Source organism: Eubalaena glacialis, chromosome X, assembly GCF_028564815.1.
Source record: "Eubalaena glacialis isolate mEubGla1 chromosome X, mEubGla1.1.hap2.+ XY, whole genome shotgun sequence".
In the NCBI taxonomy this organism is placed as follows: Eukaryota; Metazoa; Chordata; class Mammalia; order Artiodactyla; family Balaenidae; genus Eubalaena; species Eubalaena glacialis.
This window is the reverse complement of record NC_083736.1, coordinates 28506782-28531402: the sequence shown is the minus strand read 5'-3', so window position 1 is coordinate 28531402 and position 24621 is coordinate 28506782. Positions and strand designations below refer to the sequence as shown.

General features: G+C 40.5%; 1 protein-coding gene across 7 annotated transcripts in view; it reads left to right on the top strand.

Annotated features, from left to right (window-relative positions):
• Positions 1-13952, top strand: part of DMD (dystrophin) — a 1714964-nt gene extending 1701012 nt beyond the window's left edge. For 4 of the 7 annotated variants that reach the window (XM_061178412.1, XM_061178413.1, XM_061178411.1 and 1 more), the window contains one exon: positions 13675-13952. In XM_061178412.1, the coding sequence (XP_061034395.1) occupies positions 13675-13772 (98 nt within the window). In that variant the 3' untranslated portion in view covers positions 13773-13952. Of the gene's footprint in view, positions 1-7499; positions 7532-13674 lie in introns of all 7 variants that reach the window. The other 3 variants (XM_061178407.1, XM_061178410.1, XM_061178409.1) reach the window with 1 other exon arrangement.
• The last annotated feature ends 10669 nt before the right edge of the window (positions 13953-24621 follow it).

Sequence of the window (24621 nt, the reverse complement as noted above, 5' to 3'; positions counted from 1 at the left end):
AAGACCACATGCTGGTTTGACGTAAATCAAACACATCCACCTTGATCCTGCCAGCTTTTGCTAGCACCTACTATGTACCAGCGGAGGTGTCAGGGATGCAAAGTAGAAATGCCAAGTTCTTTGCCGTCAAGGTGCTTACGGTCAGTTGGGGATGCAGCCTTCCCGAGAAGTTCATATCACAGCACAGTAGTATTACTGCTGTAATGGAGACGTCTATGACATGAGAGAATCCTAGAAACCCCCTTCTAGATAAATAGGAATGGCTTAGCCTCAAGCAGAGCAAGTGTCTTCCTCAAGATCACACAGCTACTCATGGGGCCAGAACTTTGGGCCCCGCATCTCACACACATTTCACTGACCCCAAGCTTTCCCTTGAAGGTCATAGACATGCGTCTCCTCCCTGCTCCTTGACCTGAAAAGTTGTTTACCTGCTCTGTGGGAAGTTAGTGGCTGCCCTGGGCATTTCTTTCACATCTGAACAACTAGAGTCTATCAGAGGAGAGGCTACAGCAGGGCTCATGGCTCTGCTTCCCCAGCGGCTGCTTTTTTGTACCGGGTCTCTGGGCCATCCTAATTATCTTAAGGTGAGATCTTTGTACCCTCTCCCGGCATCCCCCTTTTAGAGTCCTTGAAGCTAAATACCACATGGGTATGAAAGATCAGAAATATACCTCCTCTGATATGGTATTTGGCAGTCAGCCTCTCTGATGTTATATTTACTTGTCCAATGTTAATTTACTTATATGGAAAACCTAGGAAACTCTATTCAGGCCGCCTGGATAGTGTTTACTAAATTAGTGCTTATGGAAGCATATCATCCCCTGAGTGCGAATTTGAGTTCTCAAATAGGGGGTAAGCAGGCTTTGTCTGATACCAGTTCCATTAACCAAGTTCCTACTTACTCAGTAGTACCCTGGTGGCCTGAGAGAATTCATTCATTTTCCTGAAGAAAACAATCAAATAAACAAACAAAATACACATAATGAGAGTAGATAAGGTGCTAGAAGAGCTGGCTGGTCTTTCTGTGATACTATGACCTTGACATTTTCTTTTCTTTTTCTTTTTTTTTGCTACTTCCTCCCAAATTATACCTTATCATAGGCCCCTTATGATTCTGCACCCAATTCCAATGTGTGGGGTTCTTTTCCCACACCACCAAACAATTCTCATATACCAGCTGGGTGTCCTACAATTTAACTCGATTCTGACTCCGTCTACCCAGAGACAGGATCTGATTCCACCGGCTAAGGTCTCAGTCCCACAAGACTGCCCCTCCCCTCCTACTTCAGAATGCCAATTTTAAGTCCAGGTTGTTAGCTGGGCTTCTGACCCACTGGCTATAGACTAGAGATTCCAACAACCCCCTCTTTTGGTTCAATTAATTTGCTAGAGCAGGGCACAGAACTCAGAGAAACATTTTACTTACTAGATCACTGGTTTATTATAAAAGGGTATAACTCAGGAACAGCCAGATGGAGGACATGCGTAGGGCAAGGCATGGGGAAAGGGTGCAGAGCTTCCACGCCCTCTCTGGGCACACCACTCTCACCACATCGCCACGTGTTCACCAACCCGGAAGCTCTCCTAACCCTGTCCTTTTGGGTTTATAAGGAGGCTTCATTACATAGGCATGATTGATTAAATCATTGGCCACTGGTGACTGAACTCAATCTCCAGCCCCTCTCCTCTCCCTGGACATCAGCGGGTAGGACTGAAAGTTCCAACCCTCTAATCACTTGGTTGGCTCCCCTGGCAAGCAGCCCCCATCCTTAGGTGCTTTCCAGAAGTCACCTTGGTAACATAACAAAAGACACCTCGCTGCTGCTCATCACAGGAAATTCCAAGGGTTTTAGGAGCGCTGTGCCTGGAAGGGGGACGAAGACTAAATATATATTTCCTGTTATAAATCACAATATCACACCTATTTCTCCATAAATTTAAATGGATTAAAAAGTCTTGTCATTGTAAAAATAGGCTGATCATCGATGCACTCTAAAAAGTGTTTTTTCAAGCACGTAGACCCCAGACGGGTTGGAACCAGAGGTTGATGATGCCGACTCCCAATTACCTCACCACCGACCAATCAGAAGAGTGTTCATGAGCTGATCACACACCCCACAAACCCCCTCCCTCACACTGTCTTTATAAACCTTTCCCTGAAAGCCTTCGGGGAGTTTCAGGGTCTTTTAAGCACTAGCGCCCTGCAATAAAGCTATTCTTTTCTACTTCACCCAAAAAATAAAAAATTTTAAAAAGTGGTTTTTTGGATGCTTTATTTCTAACTAAAGGCGTTTTTTCATTGTGAAAGAATGGAGAATATATATATATATATATATATATATATATATATATAGTAGGATTTAGTGGGAATATCTTACCAATTAGTAGGTATGTTAAGTTGATATTAAGCCAAAAATCTTGAGATTCTTAACGTCTCAGGATTAGAGACTCTCCCAAATTGGAAGGGTCTTGAAAGTTCATCTTAACATCTTTGATGTTCAAAACAGTGGCTTTTGACCTTTTCTGACCATTATCCATAATAAGAGAAACATTTTACATCTTAAACCGGGGTAAAGATATAAAACAAATTATTTGCGTATGTATGTACACACAAATATGTATGTACCCACCATATATACACCACACGTATATGTATATAGTCACGTATACATACAAAGATCAGAAACAAAAGTTTCATGAAACAATACTTTCTTTACTACGTATAATTCACACTGTTTCTCTGTTTTCTTTATTTAAAAATAAAATGCTGGTTGCAACCCACTATATTGATTTTCTGATCCAGTTGTTTAAAAATACTGATCTAACTGATCTCAGTTTTCCTTGCCCAGGTAAATATCTTTTTGACAAAAATTATATTTTAAAAGTTTTATTACCACGGAAGTTTCTGCCAAGACCTTGCTAGTATCTTAGAGAACACTGTATTTTCAATCTAAGTCTGCATCCACGTTCCCATTGTGTTACGAAAAATGAAGTCCATGCTTGCTACAGCTGTTTCGGACAGCTGTTTTAGTAACTTAAAACAGATGTTAGAGCCAGAGGTCTGACATTTAGTGGAAATGTGCTATTAAATACCACCTCATGGTTTACTTAACCCTGCTAGATAATCTCCCACAGAGGAAAAGACGTTTTTTAATATTATGTTTTTCATAAATATAAAGCATATAGATAGGGGAGTTCTTGTGTACTTTAAATTCACAACTTTTTTGTTACCCTTTCCCACAGTTTTGACTTAGCGCTAAGTCTTCAGGTATCAGCTAATCTTCACCTTTCATTTCCACTAGAAGTACCTGGATGCCCAAAGAAGTGAAGAGCCTCGTTCATGGCTATTCAGCAGGTTCGATTAGACTTCAGCTCTTACCTTGATGGCCTTGCTAAACTGTTATACAAATTAATAAAGGAGGCTGCACGCTTCTCCGCTTAGTGATCAAGTGATAGCCAGCACTGTCCTGCCTCGTAGCCACTATAAACCGCAGGGAGTTCAAGGTGTGAATGTGTGCCTGTTTAGCTTTGCGAGCCTATCTTTTCTGACGAATCTCTAGCTCTAGTTAGTTATTCACAACCACCTGAGGAGCTTGAGGGCCTTGGTATATATTAAGCACAGAATGTTAGCCAATTTCTATCTAACCTATTTAATCTACCTATATAATCTCTCCCTCTGTCTATAAATAGATGTAGAAGTTAAATTCCACTGTAATAAAAGGCATTATCTACCATAGGACACTTTGTAAATCTCCACCATTATTCTGTAGGGAGGCTACATGGGTAGAACGAACAACAAACATCGTTTTAAAATCAACTCTTTAAGCGATTTGTCCATACGTCTCTGAGCATTTAGCAGCCTAACAAAGAGCTTGTTCGATGCATGTGCATTCCTGAAAGAAAACGCTTCGCTAGTGAGGGGTATGGTTCTGGCCTCTGTAAAAATTAGGTGCCACTGTACATTGATTAATGATAGGATCCAAGATGAGCTCTTAGTGCAGTAAGACAACTCAAGAAGCAGTTAGCACTGTTATGCGGGTATTGCTGCTGCCTGTATAATCTCTTACCTGCTGACCTGTGCCACATTATTTTTATCCCCAACAGCCCATGCCATCCTCTCCCTCTCATACTCCCCCCTCCTACATAAGGCCACATACATTCTGTTAAATGCCTCTAAATTAGAAAGCCAACCGCTTTGCAAAACCTGCCGTCTTCTAAAATTCAAGTCTTGTCCGTGATTCTTTTATGGAAGCGCAACATAAAGAACAAAGACAGATGGAAGCATCCTGGCCCCCCTTGCAGGCTCCCTTCCCTTCCCTCTCGGCTTCCAGAAAGGATTTGAGCTGTTGCTCCTTTACACCAGGGGCCGGCAAACTGCAGTCCACGGGCCAAATCTTTATAAATAAGGTTTCATCATAACACAGCCACCCCCGTTCATTTACATATTGTCTACGGGGGCTTTCTCACTCCAAGGGCAGAGTAGTTGTGGCAGAGCTGAACAGCCGCTATGGAGACTGTGTGACTGGCAAAGCCCAAAGTATTTAACTATCTGGCCCTTTACAGAGAAAATTTGCCAACCCCGACTTTACATCATTAAATTGTTGTCCACTCTAGCTCATCACATACATACAGTCACAGATTTCGGTGCTGATCAACTTTCAGCTCAAGAAAACTGTGCTTTTGAATTGATTTACGCGTTTATATCCGTCTTCACCAAAGATCCTGCATTTTCAATAAAGTATAGCCATTTCAATCTTCTTTCACTTGTAATGAAACAGAAATCCTAAAAAGGGACTCATTATTCCTTAACTTTTTAAAAAAGTCAGTGAACTGAGATAAAGAAGCTCATAAAGATACCCAGAAACAGTAACGTCCTGCGATTCTGACTGTGAATAATGAATTACAGCCAATCCTCTCACGTTCGTACTGCCTGAGGAAACGAGACTTCTCCAGACCTGACCAAGCCCTTTCTTTAGACTCAGGACTCCCCAGCACACTTCCTGTTTCTCTTGATTCATTTCCGGACAGCATACTGCATTGCCAGATGGACCCCCTAACCGAAGGTCTAAGGAAACTCATTTCCAAAGAATGTGTTTTTCACATAAAACTTTTATTTGGTACTTTATTTATTGGTAAAGAATTTGTTTTTAATGCTGCAACCAGCGAGCCTCTATTTTGTCAGTGTAGAAAGTATTTCTGATACAAGTAGAAAACATTTAACTCTTTTTAAACAAGAAGCAGACCTCGCTTCGTACTATGCTAATGAGCACATTGGAACCCAAGTGGCGAGGGAGGATTTTGAAAGAGGTCAGGGATCACATAGCTCTGGGAGGTCCATTTTACAGAAAACATGGTTTCTGAAGAAGTACCTGAAACAAAACCCAAATCATATGCTTCATCTTCAGCAGTGTCCAGTTGATACTGAGCTCTGAATAGGCCTTGTTGAAGAATTAATAAAGATGCATAACCTGTATCATTCTAGGAACCATAATTACATTCTAAAGCTAAATCACATTGCTTTCTAACAACACTGTCCTTCCTAAGGTTCTGAGGTTTTAAAAATAGACCCAAGTCAAGGACCTACTGTATAGCACAGGGATCTACACTCAATATTTTGTAATAACCTATCAGGGAAAAGACTAAGAATATATATATATATAACTGAATCACTTTGCTGTACACCTGAAACTAACACAACATTGTAAATCAACTATACTTCAATTTAAAAAAAAGAAAAAGAAAAATAGGCCCAAGTTACAGGCCAGACACAGCTACGAGCCCTTGGCGTCCAAGCTAAAGGATCGCAGGCAAGGCCAAGTTGCCTAAAGCATCAAAGGACTCTTGGCCATGACCTAGTGGCTACCTAATTTAGTTCAGCCAGCATTTACCAAATACCCGTAGTGTCGAGGTATATAGTAGAGGTATCAGGGATAGAGAGGTAGGTGAGCAACGTGTGGACCCTGCCTTCAAGGAGCTCACAGTCTTGTAGGGGAGGAGAATTAATTCTACCACCAGACAGTATAACCATGAAGTACAAGAAATTTTTAAAATTTTGCTAATGAAGTCAAAAAGAATGGATGACTAATTCACGCTGGGGTTGGTGTGCACCATCAAGGATGAAATGATGTTCTCCCCCTTCCCTTTTCCCCATCGTCTGGTATGGGCCTACCACTGGGAACACCCACAACTGAGGAGCCAATACCCTTTGTTCTCTCTCTTTTTCATGGTTTGAGGAGCATCAATGAATACCTTGACCATGTTTATTACATCGTCAAGCATGCAGTTTCTGTATCCCCAAGAAATCTCTGACTCAGGACAATTCAGAAGGAAGGCAAAGGCAGGGGGAGGGTCATACTTAGAAAACCTTAAAATGTACACCAGAAGTTTTAAACCCTAAACTTGAGTTTTAAAAAGTTTCTTCTGGATTAGTAGCTCAATACCTCTTCATTCTAGACTAGTACTCAAATTGTTTCGGGGGGTCGTAGGTCTTCTTGGAGTGTGTCGGGGGAAAGGGAGATGCTGCACAAGATCTCTCACAGCTCTGCTTGTATCTGCTCTAAATGCTGGATTGCAGATAAGAATGTTTTAGGAAGTGGCCCAATGCGAAAGCCAAAGTTTGAAAACCAGTATTTCACTTTGGAGACCCCGGAAATTGCATGCCCAAGACATGCCAGGTATGGTCAGCGGTCCCTAATTTTCTGTCCGGATATAAATATTAGCGTAGAAAAACTTTCTCATCAGAACCTGCTTTTCAAAAATAAATAACTGCATACAGATACAGGATTCTATAAAACAAACAAGGCCAGAGGGTCTTTGGCTGACCCTCAAGGCTCCTGGTATCTGTTGAATCATGAGGAGAAAGGCGAAGACTCATTCCTGAATCTGGCTCCGTGGCTTGCCCGTAAGTGGGACTTATCTCCTTCCCGCTTTGTTTCAATTTTCTCCAGTGTCCCCAGTCCCATCATGGACATGCTCAGCTTCTATCAGATAGAACAACTTCTCCCAAGAGGATGGAGTCTAGCCTCTATGCGGTGTTCTACCTCGCATTTGGAGTGCAGATTTTTGGCACCTGAAACCAACTATACTGTTTGTTTTGGTGTGTTGGTTGTCAAGTGGAGAATAAAGAGATTCTGAGATTTTTGGACAGTAAACTTGAGATTCTACAGTTGCCCTTGAAAACAAAGCTCGATTTGTCAGATTTCTATGCCGTGCCAGCTTCCATCCAGTTGAACATGTGAGCTCTATGGATTCTATAAGTGATGTCTCCGGGATCATGTTATCTGTTTACACCGATTTTAAGTGTATGTAAAGGTTATTTGACTGGATGTGTCTTTTGGGTTTTTTTGTTTCTGTTTTTATTTTTTTTCCAGAAGGGGATAAATGAATTGTCATCTCAACATTTGTTTGGTAAAAGAAGCAAATTGGTATGAAACTGTATATTTATGCATTTTTTTCTTCCTTTCTGATATCTCTGCCTCTTCCTCTCTCTATTATTAAAGGAAGAAATACCCCTGGGAAGCCAATGAGAGAGGTTAGTGAGATTCAGGCTCACAGCCATGGCTTCTGTCTGTCTCATCCCGCTTTCTATGTTTGGCGTTTGTGTAAGAATTGTGTGCGTGCACGCCCATGTGTGTATTACACGTGTCATCATGTAAGGATGGTAGTCACCTCTCCACTTGCAGCTTATGAGGAACATTCCTCAAATGTTCACTGTCATTGTCATCACCATGACAACAGGACCAGGGGTTGGGGGAACAGGAATCTCTCTTAAATGGCAACCCTTTGTAGTCCCTAGGTTGGAATCCTGAAGCTCATCATCTGTTGCCATTTGCAACACAAACAAAATCTTCAAAATACATTTAGCCTCGAACATAACTGATGAGTCATAAAGCTTCCTTCTACTTCCAGGACCCTAGCATTTTCTGCCAGTGCCCTTGGTTTTTATTCTTCAGGGATGACTTCATTTTTTGTTTTCTTTTTCCTGGTGCCTACACTCTTTCTTTCCCACTTTAGCTAACATTTTTTTGAGCAGTTACTGTGTGCCAAGGACTTTTCTAAGCACTTGCCATCTTTTTCATTATGTAATCTTCAGGACAAGCCTATGAGGTAGGTACTCTCATTAACCGCATTTTACAGATAAGGAAACTGAGTCAATGAAAGGGTAAGCAATGTGTCCAAGGTGACAGAGCCACACTCTTAACTGTGTGCTTTACTGCCACTTAGAAAATGGTGTGTGAAAAGCATATGTCATCTCAACTTGCCCTTTAGAGGATGCTTTTTTTCTTTACTTGGCATTCTGAGCCAGATAGAACAATAACCAATTAGGGATAAAAAGTGAATCTTGGAGTCTTGAGGGATTTTTTTCATGCCTGTTATAGGTAGGGTACAGCATTATCACTGAACGTGGTTTGGGGTTTTACAGTAAAAGCTGCTTCATACTTCTGTTCTACCAGACATATTAGCTAAACATTGAATTACCTAATGAAAGGACATTGGATGACAAAGTGTTGAGTGACAGCCCAAGTGAAACTAGATTGTCCTTACCAAGAGTTTAGTATGAAGGACGCAAGAAGGAAAGCTCTCCCATGGATGGCAATAGCGTGTACTATTGTGGGAGACAGGTTGGATGGGTGGGGAGTCCTTATATGAGAAGGTTCTGGATCCTTAGCAACAGATGGACAGGAGTAGCCACTGATTCATTTAAACATCATACTGGAAATTCTGCCAGTGCCATGCCACGCGGGTCTAATCAACTGAACGATCCTTCAGTGTGTCTACACCAGTGCTCCCTTCCAAGGCTTGTGGGGTCCAAGGGAGGGAGTGGTGGGCTGGGAGGAGAAACAGGAAACCTGAATCGGTGAAGCATTGAATGCTCCTGACGGTTTGCCTTCTTATGTGAGACGTCTTGGGTTCATTCTGATGGTAAGTGCCCCTTAAAATTTATTTTAACTTGTGGTAAAAAGTTGCACCATATTTTTAACCACCTTAAACATGTGTCTCTCATAAACGAATTTTAGAAAAGGCCAGCACATATAATTGAAGTCACATGGGCATTTGGAAACCATACTACCTGAGGTGTATTGTAGTCAGATAAGTTTTCAGAAAGCCAGAGAATCAAAACAATAGTGATTTTCTTTAATGCTATGAAAATACCCCAAACGTACAGTAGACCAGATATTTTTTCAAAGATTAAATTACAGAGAAGAAAAGATAAGCACATTTCACTGCGTTGTTCTGGCTTTGCTTTGGCCAACTGAGTGCTCACCATTTCTTTGGGAACGGTATTTTTTAAAAAACAGAGTGCCAGATTGCTATTGAGGTCTTGGGTCTCTGCCAGGAAGTCTCAATGCCAATCACTGCAGCGAACAGCTCCCTGAGGCAGAGGTGGCATGTGAGAGTCCACGTGTCGCACTTTGCACCAACTTGGAAAAACATACAACTACCCTAATGTTAAACGCACAGTGCCTTTCTCTTCAACAATCCTTGCTTAAGAATGGATTAAATACGTCTATAGACGTATTTTTATGTCTACTTGTGCCTGAAGCTAATCGCAGATGCCTGCATCCTGCCTGTTTTCCAGGGCCTCTCATGCTCATAGCACGAGATTTTCATTTTGACTTTAGAAAAATCTGCAGGTAAAATTAATGACCTCACTAATGTTCTGCCTTACACGCATGGATAATGGAAGCAGGATACAAATCTATTTTCTGTGTCCCAATTCCCTATCTGTATGTGGTTCTATGCCTCCAGCGGGTTGAGGTATATGATTCTTTGGGGCAGTATTTAGTCAAAGAGATAGAATTTTTTTTTTTTCTGGCTCTAAGGAAAACCTCCATGGAAAACACTGGAATTGTTATTCTGATGAAGCAGGTACTTGTAAACAAAGTAATGAAAGGCATCATATAGATATGGTGAGGTGACTCAGAACGTTCATTTTTCTAGCATACGGATGGCCATGAGGTCATTTGTGAACATTTAACCGTCTGGACAGGTTAAAGGCCACCTAACATTTTGTGGGAGTAGGTATGGTGTATTAAGAATCATGAACCTGGGACTAGAATCCGCCTGCCAATGCAGGGGACACGGGTTCGAGCCCTGGTCCGGGAAGATCCCACATGCCGCGGAGCAACTAAGCCCGTGCGCCACAACTACCGAGCCGGCGCTCTAGAGCCCGCGTGCCACAACTACTGAGCCCATGAGCCACAACTACTGAGCCCGCGTGCCGCAACTACTGAAGCCCGCGTCCCTAGAGCCTGTGCTCCGCAACAAGAGAAGCCACCGCAATGAGAAGCCCGCGCACCGCAACGAAGGGTAGCCCCTGCTCGCCGCAACTAGAGAAAGCCCGTGCACAGCAACAAAGACCCAATGCAGCCAAAAATTAATTAATTAATTAATTTTTTAAAAAATCACGAACCTCTGACCTGGTAACTTTTTAAATAGCAGATACCCCTAGAACTTATGCCTCTTAAGAGACTCAAGAATTTTCCTTCCACTTAGTAACCGAACACCATTTTGAGGACTAGAAGCACCACTTGGCTATATGATCTATAAATGCATTTACTCGTCTTCATTATCTTTTGAACTGCAGGCTGCATCTCCTAGCACAGTCTAAAATAGGCACTTTTTGATTATTGTCAATAAGCTGATGGAGAAAAAAAAGATTTCTTCCCTGTTTTATGTTTTGTAATACATTTTCTAGCTACCAGGAGGACTATACTATAGTATAGATGTGAGAAATAGTTGGAATTATATTTAGGTATCAGGTTGTAAGAATCTTGGGGTTGGTTTTTACTGCTTCTATTAATTGCTGTTAAGATTGCAAGCAATTTAACATTTGCAGTTAGTCCATCTATTTTCAATTACACATGAATAACTGTACAGATTTCCCAGGGTTGCTGGGCAGTCAAAAGTAGATACAAGGGAAGCCCTCTAACTTCGTGGCATCAGTTAGATATTTGTGCTCTGAGGAGTAGCAAAGGACCCACTATGTCTTCCTGTGGTTTTTATGGTTTAGAAAAGCCAAAGATGATTTTTGTTCTTCACTGAGGGCTGCCAAACTACTGGCCCACTCTAGGCATAGTACATATGCTTTGTTAAAAGTTTTTATATGTGCAGCCTCAACCAAAATCCAGAGTGATTTTTTAAAGCATAATTAGTCCTCATTGAAACTTTCTGCACTAATAAAGCTCAAAGAGAGTTACAGACTTGGTCACCTTAATAAAAATGGCTGAACGGCATTAAAGTTAAGTCTTAACTTGATCTGGTGCCATCGCTGTTTAAGTACCTGCCTATGAGTCCTCTTCAGATCCCCTCATATATTTAAAAACGATATGTCTCTTGAAATAAATATTAGAATACCTGCCCTAGTCTATCTTTAATGTTTATAGGGATTTTAACAATTATTATGGGAATCTGTAAAGTTGATACATGGCAAGGCAGTAATAGCCTAGTAAAGCATTTTTAGTTTCAAAGGCAGTACTTGAATAGTGGAATGATTTCCTAATGTCCAAGAATTAAAATTAGCCATATAAAAATATGGGACAAGTCTATTTATCTCTTGTAAAAATAAAATACAGTGTGTGTGAGAAAAAAAAAAAAAAAAAAAAAAAAAAGAATATAAGAAACAGCCAAACTGTTTTCCAGAGCAACTGTACCATTTTACATTCTTACTGGCAACATATGAAAGTTTCAATTGCTCTGCATTCTCACGGACACTGGTATTATATTTAAAAAAAAAAAAAAGATTATAGCAAAAACTTAAGGAAGTGTTAACAGTTATCTCATTAGGTTAATGTTTATTTGAATCTTTATGGGTGTTTTTTCATCATAAAAGTAATACAAGTGTATTAAAAACAATTTGGAATGCAGAATCAAGTTAAAAAATGAAAATCTACCCACAAACACAAGTACAGCGGACATTCCGTTGGTTATAGATGTGTAGTTTAGTATTTTTAAGTGGCTATAATTGTCTTGCTTTTAGTTATACACTTACTTTTTCAAAAGCTTTTTTTCTCATTAAAAGCAAAGAAATACCATGTTTTATCTTTTAAAATGAAATATCACAATAGAATTTGAAACCTTGAATTTGGCTTTCCTTTAAACTTGAAGAAGTATACATTTTCTTGAAGAGAAGTCCACTTAAGATGTTCCCTGGGTAATCAGAATGACCAAGGCATGGCTCCCACTAGAGGGAAGTCACCCAGGGAAGTGTAGGCTGAAACATGGAGGGGCTGTGTGGTGTGGTGAGGTGAAGTCACTCAAAATGATATCCTTTCCTCAGGAAATGTGCCTTGGATTCCAAATCAAAATTCTTCTAAAATTAGATGGAAGAGTTTAGAAAGAACAAATACTACCAGCTGTATAAGACCCGAAAAGTGGCTAGAAATAATAAAAATTTGTCAAGCCTATTACAAAGTTGTGCTTTTTTCTCAAGTGCTCAAAAGAAGTCTGAGATTAACTGTATTTTGTGAAAATTATTTTTCTCATCAATATTGTTTGTAAGAATGAACACCTTTGAAAGATTTAACCTTTAAAAACCTCTAAAATGTTTATATAAAGTAAGCTTTAATATAAAATAAGCCTAGACACAAGCTGAAAGTGTTAAAAACCGTCAATTACCTCAAAGAAAAGAGAAAGCATAATCGTACTTTCATTTGTATTGAAAAGTAATATAGAAACATACTAAATAAAAATCAATATGTTGAAAAAAAAAAAAAAAATATGGGACATACATGACGAGGCAAGTCATAAAGTACGTCTCAAATTATCTTACTCTACATCTGAATTTTGCCACAAAGTACCCAGGGACATTGTGCTGCTTTTATGCTCCATGCTGGGGGAGTCATGATAGGTCATGTCATATTATTATTAGAAGGCTATTCTGATAGTTAACCCTCATTTCGTAGGAGATCAAAAATGGATTCAGAGGCTACCCAAATCCATGCTATACATGTGGGTCATCGTATAATTAGGCTCTTGAATAATTTGGAATGAAAAGTAATTTTTTTTCCTGAAGCTTTCTAATTCAAATGTTAATAGTGTATACAAAGGTCAATTCAAGAGTATCTTTCAACTCAAGTAAAAGCAGAGAGAAAACAGTCACCTCCGCCATAGCCTTAGACGTGAGCCAACAGCTTGTAACAGCCTTGAGATAAAGATTTCACACGTAGCGATGGTAGTGATGGTACTGACGCTAACGGTGATGGCAGTAGAGTGGCGGCGGCGGTGGTGGTGATAGTTATGGTGATGGCTGTTTGACAGTAAAATAATTTTTAATACAAGTACATAGTAAATAATCTCCCACAGCAAGGTGGAAAAGATACATCCCATCACGAATTGTTCCTGTTATGACGGGAATCTTGTGCTTATCCATGGAAGCCTTCTGATATATATTTACATGGGGAAGATGAGTGCAGTCTGACTTTTTTCCATTTATATGACACTAGGAGCCTGATCCAATATGAGGCTGATACTAACAGTGTGGAATGGCTTCATTAACAAGGCTTTGCTTCTTCCTGGAAAACTGGTGAAAAACCAAACCCTGTTGTGTATCCCCTCGACGCAGCTTCTGTGTTGTCTTCACCTAGAAACGGGGGATGATTTCCCAAATGACAAAGAGTTGGGGTGATGATAACTACACCTTGTGTCAAGTCTGTCTTTCTCTTTGTTTTCCAGGACACAATGTAGGAAGCCTTTTCCACTTGGCAGATGATTTGGGCAGAGCGATGGAGTCCTTAGTTTCAGTCATGACAGATGAAGAAGGGGCAGAATAAATGTTTTACAACTCCTGATTCCCGCATGGTTTTTATAATATTCATACAACAAAGAGGATTAGACAGTAAGAGTTTACAAGAAAAAAAAAATCTATATTTTTGTGAAGGGTAGTGGTACTATACTGTAGATTTCAGTAGTTTCTAAGTCTGTTATTGTTTTGTTAACAATGGCAGGTTTTACACGTCTATGCAATTGTACAAAAAAAGTTATAAGAAAACTACATGTAAAATCTTGATAGCTAAATAACTTGCCATTTCTTTATATGGAACGCATTTTGGGTTGTTTAAAAATTTATAACAGTTATAAAGAAAGATTGTAAACTAAAGTGTGCTTTATAAAAAAAAAGTTGTTTATAAAAACCCCTAAAAACAAACACATACACACACACACACACACACACACACACACACACACACAGAGGCAGCACATTGTTTTGCATCCTTTTAGCGTGATATCCATATGAGATTCGTGGCTTTTTTTTCTTTTCTTGCATATTTAAGATAGGACTTCCTCTAACACCACCAAATGACTACTTCATATCGCTCTTTTGGAATTGTTGACTGAGTGGGACTGGCTGTGGGTTTTCGTGTTACACATCTATATGTCTATAAGTATGTAAATACTATGGGTATATAGATAAATAGATATAAATGTCAAGAGACCTTTTAAATTTCTTGTTCAAATGCTCTTGCCACTTCCTAATGGAAAGAAATTACTTCTGGTCATCCAGGCTTACCTGCTTGGGTCTAGAATGAATTTTCCCTGGAGCCTGAAGCCAGAAGGAAACTACCACACTAAAACATTGTCTGGGGCTCCAGATGTTTCTCATTTTAAACTTTCCACTGACAACTAGAGTATTGAATTTTTTTAAGGGACATATGAATGAATACACAGGACTTATTATGTCAGAGTAATCCGCTGGTTGATGTATTCAGCTTCCTGCTGCTGGCAATGCCACGGTTTAGATTTAATGATGCTTCAGTGAAAATCAGAGCGTCAGAAGGCATTTTTAACTCCCAGGCAGGAAGAGGGCTATGGTAGCGCTGGAGGGCTATGGATTCCCAGCCAGTCCCTCAGAGGGAGCAGGCCACTCTTGACGTAAAGGATTGGATGAATGTTCATAACCTTACAGAGAGACCTTTATAATTACAACTGTTCTTTTCTCACAGTCAAACAGCAGTGGGTGTCCTGGTTTTCCAGTTTTTGAAGATTTTTTTTTCCCATTGCAATGAGTTTGTAAATGCCACAAGACTTAATTTAAAATAACCCTTAGTGAAAACGTGTAACACAGTAGCCCCACCACATTGTGGTACTGTTAAATATCCACCCAGAAGCCCATGAATCATGTTTCCCTCCTTGGCATTTCTCTACAAGTAACTCCAGGCAGGTTTGTAAGTGGGAACGCAAATTGATTTAAATGTTCCAAAAGGTACTCCAAACCCTTTCTGGTGGATTAGGCAGGTTAAATATATTAATAAACAAATCATTCAAGCAGAGGAGAACGCTCAAGAGGACTAACTGGTAGGAAAAAGCTTTACTCTTTCATTTCATCTTCTTAGTCTTTCACTTTTTTTAATCATTCATTCAATAGAAATCACTGTGTGACCTATCATTTTGCAAATCTGTTACCTCTTACATCAAGTGTAATTAACTTTTGGAGAGTGGGTTTCGTTCCTTATTTTACTAATGATAATTAACATCAGACATGGCTTCTCATGCTATTTCTACCTCACTTTGGTTTTGGGGTGTTCCTAATAATTGTGCACACCTGATTTCACAGCTTCACCACCTGTCCCTTGTGAGAACATTTCCCTCCATTTTCGTTTTTGTTCATAATTTCCAAAAGAAAACCCAAAGCTCTAAGGTAACAAATTACATGAAGATTTGATTTTAGTCTTGCATTGTTTTCCTTTATGTGACGCTGTCCTTTTTCTTTACCCGAGGATTTTTTTTTAACCGCGATTTAAAACAAGGGGTTACTTTACTTCCTACTAAGAAGTTTAAGTTTCATTCTAAAATCAGAGGTAAATAGAGGGCTTAATTTTGTTTTAATCTTTTGTTTTATTTTATCTTTTAGACATTAGTTCTGGAATGAGTCTGTCAAAATATTTGAATAAAAACTGAGAGCTTTATTGCTACGTTTTAAGCATAATTTGGACATTGTTTCGTGTTCTTTATAACCACCGAGTATTAAACTGTAAATCATAACCAATGTAACTGAAGCATAAACATCACCTGGCATGTTATGTCATTGTTTTCAGGTACTGGGTTCTTACTTGAGTATCATAATATATTGTGTTTTAACACCAACACTGTAACATTTACTAATTATTTTTTTAAACTTCAGTTTTACTGCATTTTCACAACATATCAGACTTCACCAAATATATGCCTTACTATTGTATTATATTACTGCTTTACTGTGTATCTCAATAAAGCACGCAGTTATGTTACAAAAAAGTGTTGACTGGACTGCAGTACTTTATTTTATTTTTTACATAGGCAAAACTTTCATATCGTTAAAAAATTTAAAAATCTAGAAAGCCCAACAGTGAAAAGAAGGACCCTGACTACCCTATTCCCACCTCATCCTCACTGCACTCTGAGTAAATATTAATAATTTCTTGTGTTTCCTTCCAAAGTGTCATTATTGTATAAGCAATTACAAACATATGTTCCTACTTTTTTTCCTCTTATTACCCAGAAGCTAGCATTCTATGCATTCAGTTATATACCTTGGTTTTTTTTTTACACTTAAGAATGGACTCAAGAGATCCATCCTTAATTATATTGAAATAGATCTTTTCATTTCAATATATGAAATGCTTTCCTCATGCTTTTTTATAGCTAATAATCCAGTGTGGGGGGGGATATTATTTAAACGGTCCCCTTTGGTGGGGTATGTGGGTGGTTTTCCTCTTTTGCTCTGACAAACAATACCACACATCTCTCATTTCATCCTTTCACTTGTGCAAAAATATATCCGTAGGACACATTCCCAGAAGGGCGATTTCTGGATCAAAGGTGGTAAGCACTTGTAGCTCGGGAGGTCATTTTATGCAGCAGTGGTCATAGTGGTCTTTTTGTTTTCTGTTTTAGTAATAAGTATATGAATTAACCAGTTTGCAGTTGACACTTTGCTTATCACTTCATTATTAATGGTACCAGACCTAAGGAGACGTCTGAAGAATAGAAGTCACGCCTAAAGTGATGCCTCAGAACTGGTTCTGAGGAGGACACCCCTCTCGTACATAGTCATGACCACCACCAGAGGGAGATCCCCTCACCCCTGTCCTGCTCTGCTTCTGTCCTAGCTGCAAAGGAGGCTAGGAAAACGAGGAGGAACGTCAACACCTCTAGAGAGAGACCATCTATCTCTGCTTCCCACCAAGAGTCACAGAGAGGAGTTCCTCAACAGGTTCAGATGCTGGAGGGCCAAAGAAATTACAAAAGTCCACTAGGTACAGCCTATTCTAGTGACTTTGGAAATAATAGGAGATGGTCAAGCTGATTAAGAATGGTGTTAAATGGGTGTGGCATCTCTGATAATGAATCACTAAGTTGAGGGTGGGGTGATGATGCCAACCTAAGGGACTACTACACTGAAAGACTTCCCTTGAAATCCACACATATGAAGACTAATTTTCATCCTATTTAAATAAATCATTTATTCCCCCGTGCCATTCCCCCAGCCTGCTTTTGTTTGAAACGCCCAGACTGGCTGTTTTGATGGCACTCAACTAGGTAACTGAGGACTCTTCAACGCTTCAACCTAGGACAAAACTGTGTATGTCTGACTCTGAGGAGGGCATTTGGCTTTCCTTTCCACACTAGGCACAGGCTGGAGGGGAGGGATTTATTTCAGCTAAAAATTAAAATGCATCAAGCTGGCGCAGGTTGTGCATCAGCAAGCAGAATGTGTGTTTGGGGGAAAGCCCCAAGACTAATGCACGTGTATGGACGTGTTCTGTGGAGCCGCGATGGGATTTCCCTGAAACTGCAATGCTCTAATGGCGGAATGAATACAAAGGCAAGCACTGGCACACTTGCAAAGACTCTGCCTTCAAATTAAGTGTAGGAAGGACGTGAATTGCCTTCTTTCCCACAGTAGCAAAGCCACTAGGGTAGGAACCATAAACACATCCTCCACTGCTCCTTGGGCTTCAGAGTGCTGTGATCTCACGGACTTACCTGACAACACAGGAGTGGCAACATGCCAGACAGGCCGTAACAAGCAATATCGTGTGAGCGTGTGACGTTTGGCGATGTTTGAGAGTGGCTTTCATATACAGAAAAGATTCTGTACAGTAACTTTAGACTTAAATTCTATATATGCGTGCTTGTGCGCGCGCACACATGTGTTTGTGTTTTACATATATTCAGGATAAATTTTGAGCTCTTCTGTAACTTTTCATTTTGAAATAATTCAAACTCACAGAAAAGTTACAAGAATAGTACAAAGAACCCCCATATTCCCTTTACCCAGATTCAGTAACTGCTTACATTTTGTCCCATTTAGTTTCTCGCTCCTTCCTCACCCTCTCCTTTCTCCCTCCCCACCCCCAACAGAGTTGACCCTTGCACAACAAAAGGGTTGGGGCGCCCCCCCTCCCCCGCACAGTTGAAAACCCGTGTATAACTCTTATAGTTGGCCCTCCATATATACAGTTCCTCTGTATCTGCGGTTCCTCCACATCTGTAGATTAAGCCAACCTCAGATCATGTAGTCCCACAGTATTTACTATTGGAAAAAATTGGCGTGTAAGTGGACCCACGCAGTGTAAACCCATGTTGTTGGAGGGTCAACTGTAGTGTTTTCTTTCTGAACCATTTTGACAGTAAGTTTCGGACATCATACCCCTTTATGCTTAAATACTTCATGTACATTTCCTAAGAACTGACATTCTCTTGCATAACCACACTACAGTTCTCAAAATTTTTAAATTTAACATTATACAAAGCTATCACCTACTCCACAGCCCATATTCAAATACTGTCAATTGTGCCACGATTTTTTTTAATAGTTATATGCGTTTCCCCAGTCTGGTCTAGGATCTAATTCTCAATTTCATGACATTGTCATGTCTCTTTAATCTCCTTTGATCTGAAACAGTTTCTCTACCCTTCTTTGTCTTCAAAGACCTTGACATTTTTTTTAAGAGTACAAGCCAGTTACTTGTAGGATGTGCCTTAATTTGGGTTTGTGTGATGTGTCCACATGATTAGATTCAGGTTATGTGTTTTTGGCAGGAATATGATATAAGCAATGATGTGTCCTCAGCACATCATAGCAGGAGGCATGTATGTAATGATGGTCTGTCCCATTCTTGGTAATGTCAACTTTGATCACTTGGTGAAGGTTTCTCCACTTGCTATACATTTTTAAAACCTAATTATTCTTGGGAGAAAATATTTGCAAATGAAGCAATTGACAAAGGATTAATCTCTAAAATTTACAAGCAGCTCATGCAGCTCAATATCAAAAAAACAAACAAGCTAATCCAAAAAAGGGCAGAAGACCTAAACAGACATTTCTCCAAAGAAGATATACAGATTGCCAGCAAACACATGAAAGGATGCTCAACATCACTAATCATTAGAGAAGTGCAAATCAAAACTACAATGAGGTATCACCTCACACCAGTCAGAATGGCCATCATCAAAAAATCTACAAACAATAAATCCTGGAGAGGGTGTGGAGAAAAGGGAACCCTCTTGCACTGTTGGTGGGAATGTAAATTGATACAGCCACTATGGAGAACAGTATGGAGGTTCCTTAAAAAGCTAAAAAGAGAACTACCACACGACCCAGCAATCCCACTACTGGGCATATACCCTGAGAAAACCGTAATTCAAAAAGAGTCATGTACCCCAATGTTCATTGCAGCTCTATTTACAATAGCCAGTGCATGGAAGCAACCTAAGTGTCCATCAACAGATGAATGGATAAAGGAGATGTGGCACATAAATTCAATGGAATATTACTCAGCCATAAAAAGAAACGAAATTGAGTTATCTGTAGTGAGGTGGATGGACCTAGAGTCTGTCATACAGAGTGAAGTAAGTCAGAAAGCAACTTACAAATACCGTATGTTAACACATATATATGGAATCTAAAAAAAAAAAAAAAAAAGGTTCTGAAGAACCTAGGGTCAGGACAGGAATAAAGACGCAGACGTAGAGAATGGACTTGAGGACAGGGGAGGGGGAAGGGTAAGCTGGGATGAAGTGAGAGAGTGGCATGGACATATACACACTACAAAATGTAAAATAGCTAGCTAGTGGGAAGCAGCCGTGTAGCACAGGGAGATCAGCTCGGTGCTTTGTGACCACCTAGAGGGGTGGGATAGGGAGGGTGGGAGGGAGACACAAGAGGGAGGGGATATGGGGATATATGTACACATATAGCTGATTCACTTTGTTATAAAGCAGAAACTAACACATCATTGTAAAGCAATTATACTTCAATAAAGATGTGAAAAAAAACCCTAATTATTCTTAAACCTTTAGGTTCAACTAGAAATCTTATTTTCGTATGTATACTGTAGCTGACCTATATCAAATAAGAACAGTCACTTTCTGTGAGTTCCAGTTCAATATGGCCACATACGAGTCTCCCGAACTCACTTCTTCCCACCGACACACCAAGCCTATAGCTACATATACAATACTTCCTTCTGAAAGAAACTCAGAAACTAGTTGAGTGACTCCTACGCATATCAGGCAAATGAAGAAAAAAAAAAAAAACCACATGGAAACAGGTAGGATAAACTGAGACAGGATGTCCCTATAAACCCCACCCCGGGCGTGGCAACACACAGCCAGGAGGGAACTCAAAACTACCAGCTTCTCCCTGAGGAGAAAAGAGTTTGAATCCCACATTAAGAATTCTACCAGAGGGCTTCCCTGGTGGCACAGTGGTTAGGAATCCGCCTGCCAGTGCAGGAGACACAGGTTCGAGCCCTGGTCCGGGAAGATCCCACATGCCGCAGAGCAACTAAGCCCGTGAGCCACAACTACTGAGGCTGCGCTCTAGAGCCTGCGAGCCACAACTACTAAGCCCACATGCCACAATTACTGAAGCCCGCACGCCTAGAGCCCGTGCACCGCAACGAAGAGCAGCCCCCGCTCGCCGCAACTAGAGAAAGCCCACGCACAGCAACAAAGACCCAACGCAGCCAAAAATAAATAAATTAATTAATTTTTTAAAAAAAGAATTCTACCAGACACACAGGCCCGCAAAACATCTCGCTTTGAAAGCCAACAAGGCTTGGGGACTTCCCTGGTGGTCCAGTGGGTAAGACTCCACGCTCCCAACGCAGGGGGCCCGGGTTCAACCCCTGGTCAGGGAACTAGATCTCGCATGCCGCAACTAAAGATCCCGCATGACACAACAAATATCCCGTGTGCTGCAAACTAAGACCCGGTGCAGCCAAATAAATAAATAAATAAATATTAAAAGAAAAAAGCCAACAAGGCTTATGTCCATGAGACCCGTACGGCTGTAGTGCACTATGAGACAGTCCTTAAAGGGTCCATGCAGACTCACCATGGCTAACTCGGAGGCAGCGGACAGAAATACCCAGTCTCCCTTGAAAGAGTCCTAATTACTTATCATAATAACTGTGGCCTCAGGGGCAGTCTCCTAATTTAACTCACATCTAGGGACTGACTGCAATACTCCCCACAGACCCCAGATACCATATCTGTGCTCTCCCTCTGCTTAGGTCCAGGTTGCTGGTATCTCCCAGAAAGGAGCTTGTGAACATGTCTGGCACCCTGGTTTTTGCAGCTACTGCCCAGGGGACCACACCCTGACCATTTTTCTTCGGTCTCCAGTGGGGCCCACACATTGTTCACGAGTCCCAAAGGACTGTAACAAACATATAAACAGTTCGATGGAATTCCCTGGCAGTCCAGTGGTTAGGGCTCCGTGCTCCCATTGCCGGTGCTCCGGATTCGATCCCTGGTTGGGGAACTACGAACTACGATCCCGCATGCCATGGCAAGGCCAAAACAAAAAACAAAAATCGTATAAACAGTTCTTAACCAGCTATCCCCTCAGGGCATGTTGCAGAGGCAGCAGATAGAAATGCCCAGTCTTTCCCTGAATGAGGCCTACTTGCTAATCTTCATAGCTGCAGCCTGAAGGGCAGGCTTCGAATATACCACACATCAAGGGGCAGACTGCAATACTCTCCAGAGACCCCAGAGCCAGGGGACACTCTCTTTGTGCTCCCCCTCTGCCTTGCTCCAGGTTGCCCGTATCGCCCAGAAAGGACCTTGTGCACACATCTGGTGCCCTGGTTTGTGTGCCCAGGGAACGCCCCTTGATCGCCTGGCTCTGGTGGCCAGTGGGGCTTACATTCTTGTGTCCCACAGGACTGTAACAAAGAGAGAAACAGTTTTTTTACCAGCCATCCCCCCAAGACACAGTGCAGAAGCAGCAGACAGAAACAACCATCTCCCAGTTATCCCCTGAAAGAGGGCTGGCTTCCAATCAGCCTGCTTCTAGATGCTGACTGAGATCTTTCCCTTTGGGACAGTGACAGATCTTAGCACACCCTCAACTGCTAGGAGCCACTAACAAAGTCGTCTACTCAGACAATCGCAAAGGTTGGAGAGAAAACCTAGAGCGGGGCAGGGTTGAACAATGAATTTCATCTCCTACACAAACCACTCCTTCAAGACTAGGAGAGGTGGCAGCTTTATCTAATGCATAGATACCAACACAGAGAGTCAAGGAAAATTAAGAAACAGAGGAAGATATTCAAAATGAAAGAACAAGATACAGACATACCTTGTTTCATTGCGCTTCACTTTATTGCACTTCACAGATACTATGTTTTTTACAAATTGAAGGTTTGTGGCAACCCTGCATTGTCAGATGATGGCTAACAGTTTTTAGCAATAAAGTATTTTTAAATTAAGGTATGTACATTGTGTTTTAGACATAATGCTACTGCATGCTTAATAGACTACAGTATAGTGTAAACATAACTTCTATATGCATTGGGACACCAAAAAATTCGTCTGACCCACTTTACTGCATTATTCCCTTTATTGCAGTTCTGGAACCGAACCAGCAATATCTCCAAGGTATGCCTGTAAAACTTCAGAAAAGACCTTAATTAAACAGTAATAAGTGATTTACCTGATAAAGAGTTCAAAATAACAGTCATAAAGGTCAGGAAAGGTCATAACAGTCACTGAGATCAGGAAAACAATGTATGAACAAAGTGAGGATTTCAATCAACAGAAAATAAAACAAAGTACCTAACAGAAATCACAGAGCTAAAGAATACAATAACTGAACTAAAAAATTCAATAGACAGGTTCAACAACAGACTAGATGAAGTGGAAAAAGGATCCAAGAACTTGAAGACATGGCAGTGGAATTCATACAATCAAAGAAGAAAAAAAAAAAGAATAAAAAAGAGTGAAGATAGCTTAAGGGACTTCCCTAACTTCAGGAAGGAAACAGATACTCAAATTTAGGAAGACCAGAGAGTTTCAAATAAGATGACTCCAAAGAGACCCAAACCAAGACATTATAATTAAAGTCTCAAAAGTTAAAGACAATGAGAGAATTTTAAAAGCATCAAGAGAAAAGCAAATTGTTACCTACAAGGGAACCCCCGTAAGACCATCAACAGGTTTCTTAGCAGAAACGTTGCAGTTTCATGATATATTCAAAGTGCTAAAAGAAAAAAAAAATTTGCCAACCAGAATACTCTATCCAGCCAAGTTGTTCTTCAGAATTAAAGGATAAAGAGTTTTCCAGAGAAACAAAAGATGAGGAGTTCAGCACCACTAGTCCAGCCTTAAAAGAAATGTTAAAGGGACTTCTTTAAGCTGAAACAAAAGGGTGCCAATTAATAACAGGAAAATATATGAAAGTATAAATCTCACTGGTACATGGAAATACATAGTTAAATTCAGAATAATCTAATGTTCTAATGGTGGTGGGTTAATCACTGAAAGATCTAGCATGAAGGTTAAAAGACAAAAGTAGTAAAAATAGCAATAACTACAGTAATTTGTTAGTGGATACAGTAAGTCCCCTACATACGAACCTTCAAGCTGCAAACTTTCAAAGGTGCAAACGTGCGTTTGCATGTCCAATCACGTTAGTTCACATGTCTGGCATACATTGTCACATGCGTACTTCCTTTACAAGTGGTTGTGCTTTTGTGTAACTTACTGTACAGTACTATATAGAGTACAATAGTACAGTATCTTTATTTCAAGCCCAGGATGTCCAGAAGCAAGCATAAAAGCTGCAGTGATATAGCTGGTACTGCTAAGAAGCGCCAGCTGTTGTACTGTACCACTGTACTTTTCAAGGTACTGTATGTAAGATTAATAATGTTTTCGGACTTCCCTCGTGGTGCAGCAGTTAAGAATCTGCCTGCCAATGCAGGGGACACAGTTTCGAGCCCTGGTCTGGGAAGATCCTACATGCCGTGGAGCAACTAAGCCTGTGCACCACAACTACTGAGCCTGTGCTCTAGAGCCCGTAAGCCACAACTACTGAGCCTGCGTGCCACAACTACTGATGCCCGCGCGCCTAGAGCCCGTGCTCCACAACAAGAGAAGCAACCACAATGAGAAGCCACCGCACCGCAACGAAGAGTAGCCCCCGATCGCCACAACTAGAGAAAGCCCACGCGCAGCAACAAAGACCCAAAACAGCCAAAAATCAAAATAAATAAATAAATACTTTTTTTAAAAAATCTGTTTAAAAATGTTTTCCTTACTTTCTGTTTGTTTGTTTGTTATGTATTATTTCTGTGAAAAGTATTATAAACCTATTACAGTACAGTACTATATAGCCAATTGTGTTAG